Source organism: Pyxicephalus adspersus, chromosome 4, assembly GCF_032062135.1.
Source record: "Pyxicephalus adspersus chromosome 4, UCB_Pads_2.0, whole genome shotgun sequence".
Taxonomy (NCBI): Eukaryota; Metazoa; Chordata; class Amphibia; order Anura; family Pyxicephalidae; genus Pyxicephalus; species Pyxicephalus adspersus.
This window is the reverse complement of record NC_092861.1, coordinates 29942252-29949822: the sequence shown is the minus strand read 5'-3', so window position 1 is coordinate 29949822 and position 7571 is coordinate 29942252. Positions and strand designations below refer to the sequence as shown.

The 7571-nt window shown below is 39.3% G+C and overlaps 1 protein-coding gene across 1 annotated transcript; it reads left to right on the top strand.

The window, feature by feature from the left end:
* Nucleotides 1-2141: 2141 nt before the first annotated feature.
* Nucleotides 2142-7164, top strand: LOC140329716 (galactose-3-O-sulfotransferase 2-like). The gene is made up of 3 exons (XM_072410102.1): nt 2142-2185; nt 4169-4460; nt 6300-7164. Exons 1-3 carry the CDS (start codon nt 2142-2144, stop codon nt 7083-7085), a joined length of 1122 nt encoding a protein of 373 aa, XP_072266203.1. The 3' UTR covers nt 7086-7164.
* The last annotated feature ends 407 nt before the right edge of the window (nt 7165-7571 follow it).

Here is a 7571-nt window from a genome sequence, read left to right as displayed (position 1 = left end):
TTCAGATAGGTCACCTTTTCCTTCTCTTGCACCGGGTTGGGTAGAAACTGTGACATTTTGTCTTTGTAGCGGTGATCCAGAAGGGTGGCCAGCAAGTAATCATCCCGGTTTTTGATGCTGCAAATATAGGGGTCCCTCTGTAGGCATCGCAACATTTGGACACACAAATGAAAGAGGGGTTCCCTGGGCTCATCCTCCTCATGTCCCGTGGTAGGCGCCAAAACATCTTCCTCCCCATCACCCACCTGCTCCTCTTCAAGCTGCACCAGTTCCTGTTGTTTCATTGCCCGCACAATGCCTGGGGCGTGACAGCACAAATGCGGGTTGGACGGGTCCTGTCCAGCAGCCCCAATATGGTCTCCCTCATCATCATAATCATCTTCCTCCTCCTCCTCCTATTGAAACTCCTTATGCTGGCCAGTGTCCCTTCATGCTCCTCCTGATGCTGGCTGTGTGCTATGGAGTATAATGTCACCCTCATACTCCCACATTTCTACCCCTCCTCTCTCATTGCCACTTTCTATCAGGTCACACAGGGTATTATAATCAGAAAGATGATGGGTATGACATTGTTCCAGCCTGACTGCTCCCGTTTGTGACCTGCTCCAAGGGGGCCAGTACCTTGCACAGCATCTCCATCTGCAGCCACTGGTCACTGGTAAAATAGCTCAGTTGTGTGGCTGTAGGTCCCCACTGCCTCCATGCACCATGCTGACAAAGTAATGGCGGATGGCTAGCTTTTGCTCATACAGACGCTGGATCATGTGCAGGGTGGAGTTCCATCTAGTCACAGTGTCACAAATCAGTCTATGTGGTGGAAGCCTCTTTTGGCGCTGGATCTTGCTAAGCACAGTGGCAGCAATAGGGGATCGGCGTACATGGCTGTAGATGGAGCGAGCCTGTCTCAGTAAGTCTTGCAGTCCTGGGTACGTGTGGAGGAACTTCTGCACCACCAGGTTTAGTACGTGCGCAAAGCAGGGCACATGTGTTATTCGGCCCATGTGCAGCTTGGCCACAGGGTTGGCCCCAATGTCACACACTACGTTGCCTGTTGTGAGACCGGAGGGCATCAGTCAAGCCTCAACCTCTCTGTGCAAAGCGAACAAGAGTTCTCTGGCTATGTGACCTTTCTCCAGTTTGCCACCAGTTTGCTACTCCGTGCCTGGTTGTCCAGCTGTCCATGGTGACGTGGATTTGACTAGACACCACGAATGCCAATGCCCGAAAGAGGTTATCCATTAAATGTGCATGTAAACTGGGAACAGCTGTGAGGGAGATTTAATGCCTGCTTGGTATATTCCACCGACGCTCAGCACAGGCCATCAGGTCACGGAAGGGAGCAGAGTCCACAATGCTGGCAGATGCGGCAGGTCCCCCATCACCACGCCTTCCCCTGCGTCTACCACTCATTTTTTACTTATTCGGGCAAAAATCCACCTGTACCAAACAGTTTCTTTGGTAAATAGCAAGTGGTATCAGAATTAAATATCTGTATTTTTTGGGGAGAAATACAGACATTTTTATGGCTTTTTTGATAGATAGCAAGTGGGATCAGAATGAAATATCTGTATTTTTGTGAGAGTAATACAGATATTTTTCTGGCTTTTTAGTTGATAGCAAGTGGGATCAGAATTAAATATCTGTATTTTTTTTTAGAGAAATACAGAAATTTTTCTAACTTTTTTGATAGATAGCAAGTGGTATCAGAATGAAAAATGTTTTTTTTAGAGAAATACAGGAATGTTTCTGGCTTTTTTGATAGATAGCAAGTGGGATCAGAATAAAATATCTGTTTTTTTTGGAGAGAAATACAGACATTTTTCTGGCTTTTTTGATAGACAGCAAGTGTGATCAGAATGAAATAGCTGTATTTTTTTAAGAGAAATACAGTCATTTTTCTGGCTTTTTTGATAGATAGCAAGTGCTATAAGAAATAAACATCTGTATTCATATTTTGGAGGACCTGATGCTGCTTAAACAAATGGTGCCCTGAATTACCATGTGGTCTCAACCTGCCTTATCATGATATTTCTGTGTTTATAACTGAATGAAAGTAAATGATTATGTCTTGTTTATATTATATCTACAGGAATACTCAGTATCTGAAAATTACAAGTGCTGTTCTCATTGTAACTGCTACAATGTCCCTGGCCATACTAATTTGGGTTTCCCATGATTCAGACAGGTAGGTGGCTTAATAAATAAAACACTTTCAGAGCTCTATTTCCACAGATTCATACTATTTACTGAGTATACGTACATGTATATTTCAGTACAGTCAAAAGTCTACTGATACAGAGCTCAGTGAAAATAATTACCTTCAGTTTTTTACTTTTTTTTTTTTTACTTTCAGGTGGCCAAAAACAGTCCACAATATTCACTTTATATAAAGCAATTTCAGTTTATATTACAAAGGGCAAAAAAAAGACCACCTAAAATCTTAATTCCCAGCAAACACGAAAATATGCAGAAGAAATGCATATATGAAATAGGTATTACCTGCCGAAAAAAATTGTATTCCCTTTAAATCAGTCCTGAGATTTACACAATTGTGCCACAAAACACATCCAGATGTACCCAGAGCTGAGTTTATCCAGCTCTGCTATGCCTCTTCCTGCAGAAACAAATAAAATGCTGCTGTGTAGAGTGAACAATTGTTTCATTACTTTAGTGATCTCAGGTTCACAGGTAAAACAAGTACTTTGGATGATACTTATGATACTGAGTACTTTATGATAATGTGTCGAAACACACAGACGGGATATTATTTGAAATATTAACAATTGCAAAACTTGAATATGCAACTGTTATGTAAATTTATGAGTATGACATTTCCAATTTAATTTTAACTCCATCCTAATAAATATTAATTGCAAAGTTACAATGAAGCTACTGTTCAGTCATACCAGGGACCAACCTTGAGTATCCTAATATTAATGAAGTAGATCGTCACTGTTAGAAAATAAAATAAAAAATTGGCTGTGTCTAATAGTTTCTGTTCTCTGAACAGCTCTGTAATATTTACATTTTTAGGAGCCTGGAAGAATCACTAAAGGAGAAAGCAGTGTGTGCTGAGTTTCTTAGTAATGAATTTATTGCTTCTTCTATGTATTTTGTTGAATTGCTTTACAGTGTCTGCAACTAGAAATCAGTGTAGGTTTGTTTTGAAACTCATATAAATATTTGAACGTTCATAGTCTAAATACAGTTACACTTGTAAAGGACATGTTGCAAAAAGTCCAAATAAGAAGTGTGCCTGTAAAACAGTAAGTAAATACTTAACTCTACCCGGTAAAAAAAAGCAAAAGAAAAGAAAAGGCGAGGTTTAAAGGCCGATTTTAAAGAATAATTATGCGTTCATACAATAATTTCTACATAATTAAATAACAATCAATTTAATTTGTGACTCATATGTACCAGATATGAATTTATTATATGTTTAATTTATGATTTGTATAGACCGTACAGTCCCTAATATATACTCCTGAGGAAGCCTAGTTAGGCGAAACGTGTTGGGTAATTAGGACTGCAACAGTTATGAAATGACTGTAGTTGTTTTTCTGTATAGTATGGATACCCCAACCCCTTGACAAAGCAAAGGGCTTGGGAATGTACAAATTGATTGTTATTTACTTATGTATTAATACATAATTATTCTTTAAAAATCAGCCTTTAAACCCTGTCTATTCTTTTAATTTGCTTTTTTCTACTTGAAATTATTAAGGGGAGGCTATTACCTGCCTACCAATAACAGTATAGAGAGACGGAGAGCAAACCATATTTATGTGTACCTAACTCTGCCACCTAATGCACCCAAAAATGCCTCTCCATGGAGGAGAAATCATAAGCCAAGGTTTCTTCACAAATCAACACTTCAATCTCCCGATTCCCTAGAGGCAACTTTGGTTTCTCTTGCCAACTCCTTTGGTACTACTGTGTTGTGATGTAACAAATGACAGAGGGAACCAGAAGATTTATAGTCCTGAAAGTTTAATTCAGCTCCTGATTTCCTTTTCATTAAGTGGCATAGGTGGTGCAGGGAGCAGTAAAGATAGGTAGTTTTCTACCATACATGTTTAATTTGGATTTTCACTTTGGCGACAGAGTCACTTTAGGGTAAAAGGTGTGTCATCACTATGAACAAAAAATCTTCTTTTGTCTTTTTAAGATTTGGGAACAGAATTGACCTTAGGAAGACAAGGTTCAATAAAGACAAAGGGTCCTGTCAGCCCAAGACAAATATCTTTTTCTTGAAGACCCACAAAACAGCCAGCAGCACCATTGTGAACATCCTCTTCCGCTATGGCGAATTCCACAACTTGACCTTTGCTTTACCTGTTCAAAGTATAGATTTCGCTTTACCCAGCCCATTCTCAGCCACTAAAGTAAATGGCTTTACTGAAAGTGGAAAGAAGACTTTCAACATCATGTGCCATCATATGCGCTTTATGTTACCAGAGGTGAGAGAGAACTTCAATAGACAATTCTAGTTTTTTATAATGTTAATCCTGCAAACTATTACATTTTTACTTTGATTACAAATTTAAAATGCCCTGGTGTATACCAGCAGAGAGGAAACACAGGCGAGGAGGTGGTTTTAGAATGTGTAAGGGCTACTTCACACTGGAAGTGAGGTTGTAGTGTGTTTACCACTGCCTCCCACCAGGAAATGTTGCCACTTTGGTAGCGGCAACCCCCATTGGGAAACAATAGGGGCTACAGTGAGTAGTTCTACCCCTCACTGCTGCCAGCTTTCAAATGTGGAAACGCTGGTTCTTTTTCAAAGAGCAATGCTGTGTGAGTCCTCCAAGTGTCAGTGTGGGAAAGTGTGAACCTGTCTAACCAGGGAGCTAGGAGGAACTCTGAGCGATAGTGAACTCTAGTGAGTGAATGGCACTGTATGTTTTTCAAGAAGCCAGCTGAGTTTAAATAAAGGCTTTCCTTACACCCCCTGTTCTGCGATTTTTAGAATTGCTAACAGGGTGCAATAGAACAAGGAGGGTTATGGGTTCCCATGATGGGTCTGGATACAGCAGAAGCTCAGGATACCATCTGGACACCACAGAGATGCTGGACAATTCGGACTGTGTATGTACAGGATACTAGTTGATCAACCAGGCACAGAAACTTACATTACTTACATAGTCTGGGTAGGTAGAAGCTGGCAACAATTGGATGGGTACCAAATCATCAAGTGGAAAGCAAAGTCAGTACACATGTCAAGAACAGTAGTGGGGAGCAAAAATACGGTCAGTATGCAAAGCAGGTTCAAACACAGCAGTGCAGGTCAGGTCTCAGATCACAGGAGCTAAGGAGTACTTAGGAGTAACCCAACATTGGGCCTTTCTTTAGTTATCCTGGGTGATACAGCAAACCTGAAATGGATCTGGTTAAGGATTGAAAACATTTGCTAACAAAATGCAAAAACCTTTTAAGAAATCCATTCCAGGTTTGCTGAATCACCCAGGTTCACTAATAAAATGTATCTTTCCCTTGGAAAGCTTTAAAAAATCAGGCCCATTATGTTGTTCTGGCTACTGGTGCCACAGCCATTGACAAGCAAGCTGGCTAATTCACGCTCACTTGTTCACATGCATTAATATGCACCCTTCTGCTAGCATTCCTACATGTAGATGTGCGGGCAGCTACAACATTTGGCTTCGGACCAGGCATCAAAGTGCATATGTGCAGATCTCCTAACCGCATTTTAACTGTTACAATATTATATAATATATATGTATACTAAAAATGTTTTTTTATTAATAAATGCCTTAAAAAACGTTCCTTTTGGTAAAAATCCTGCTTCCTACTCTATAGTGTTGGTGGCTAGCAGAGCTAAACAACTGCTAAACCCATTAGTAGAAGTGTAATTCACTGCACGATCATATTTAAACTTTGCATAGATACTATAGATGTAATAGTAGGGTGAAATATTAGAAAAATATAGTTAAGGCTATCTTGCTGAATACTTGTATGTATTGTTTGTGATTTATTGGGCTGCAAGGCTTCTCTTTCTACCATAAGGCTGTGTTCAGAATAGCCATAAGGGTTGCAGTGCAGTTCAAACTAGCTTCTCCCCTCAATGGTAGCCCCATTGTGAAAGAATGAGGGTGGCAGTAAATGGGACTGTACGTCTTACTGCTGCCAGCAAAAATTAATTAAGTATGTGCAAATTATTTATACATATACCATGTAGGAAGAATAGTAAAATCATTATATATACAACACTGACTAATTTATCCAATTAGCATTTCATTTATTTCACACAGACTAATTTGTGATGTATGATTTATTTACAGGTTCAGAAAGTGATGCCGTATGACACTTTTTATTTCACTGTCTTGCGGAATCCAATCTACCAGATGGAATCCTCTTTCTCTTACTTCAAGAACCAAGAGCCATTTGCAAAAGCTGCAAACCTGGAAGACTTTCTCAACAATACCTCTAAATATTATGATGTAAAAATGGCATATAGCCACATGGCTAAGAACTTCATGACTTTTGATTTGGGATTTGACCATAATGGACTTGATTCTATAAAAAACGTAAAGTTAATACAGGGGACAGTAGAAATAATCTTTGATCTGGTGCTGATCACGGAATACTTTGATGAGTCTCTTATTCTATTGAAGGAAGCTCTGTGTTGGTCATTTGATGATGTTCTGTCCTTTCCACTGAATAGAAGAAGTAACACCACCATGAAAACCCTCACTTTACAAATACAAGAAAATATAAAAAAATGGAACAGCCTTGACTGGCAATTGTATGTCCATTTTAACAATTCCTTCTGGAAACGTGTAGATGAGTTTGGAATGGAACGAATGCAACGTGAGGTTACGATACTGCAAAGAAAAAGGACTGAGATTGAAAAAATGTGTCTGCAGGGTGAGGTTGCCCCAAATCAGTTAGAAGACAAATCAATGATGCCATATCAGTCTGGAATAGCTGCAATTCTTGGATACAACCTGAAACCTGAAACAACATATCAGGTCCTTTGCCAGAGACTTGTCACCCCAGTTATTCAGTATAGTAGTTTGTTACGTTTAAAGCAAATTAGAAATCAAACAAAACTTAATTTAAAGTAGAGTAAAGAATGCCAGACTGACTCTTGCTTCCAAAGTCATGCAAGATAAAAAGTAGGGAACAAAACAAACTAATAGGCAGGTAGAGGCAATCACTATAGATGGTCATGTATTTACAACAAAAAGTAGAGCTAACCCCGCCATCAAAAATAATCTTAGCAGACAAAAGGCTCTTTCATGCACAGCTCCGTGATACTGACAGTTGAAGAGAGTGATCAGGCAGGTGTGTATGTTTTATTGCAGAAGAGATATTCCCTGTCCCTTTCTGCAATAAACCCTGCCTAATAACAAACTTTTAAAGTGGAACTTTTACGCTTGAAATAAACCTTTCTAGAAAGAAACATGAAAGCTGCCATTGCTGGCCTCATGTAAAAATGTTAGTTTCCTTGCTATTGTGCTTAACCAATAAAAAAAAAAGAACACATCATTTTACAGTGCATTTCTGTTATGTTAAAGTAGACCTCAATCCTTGTTGATGTGGCTTAGCTT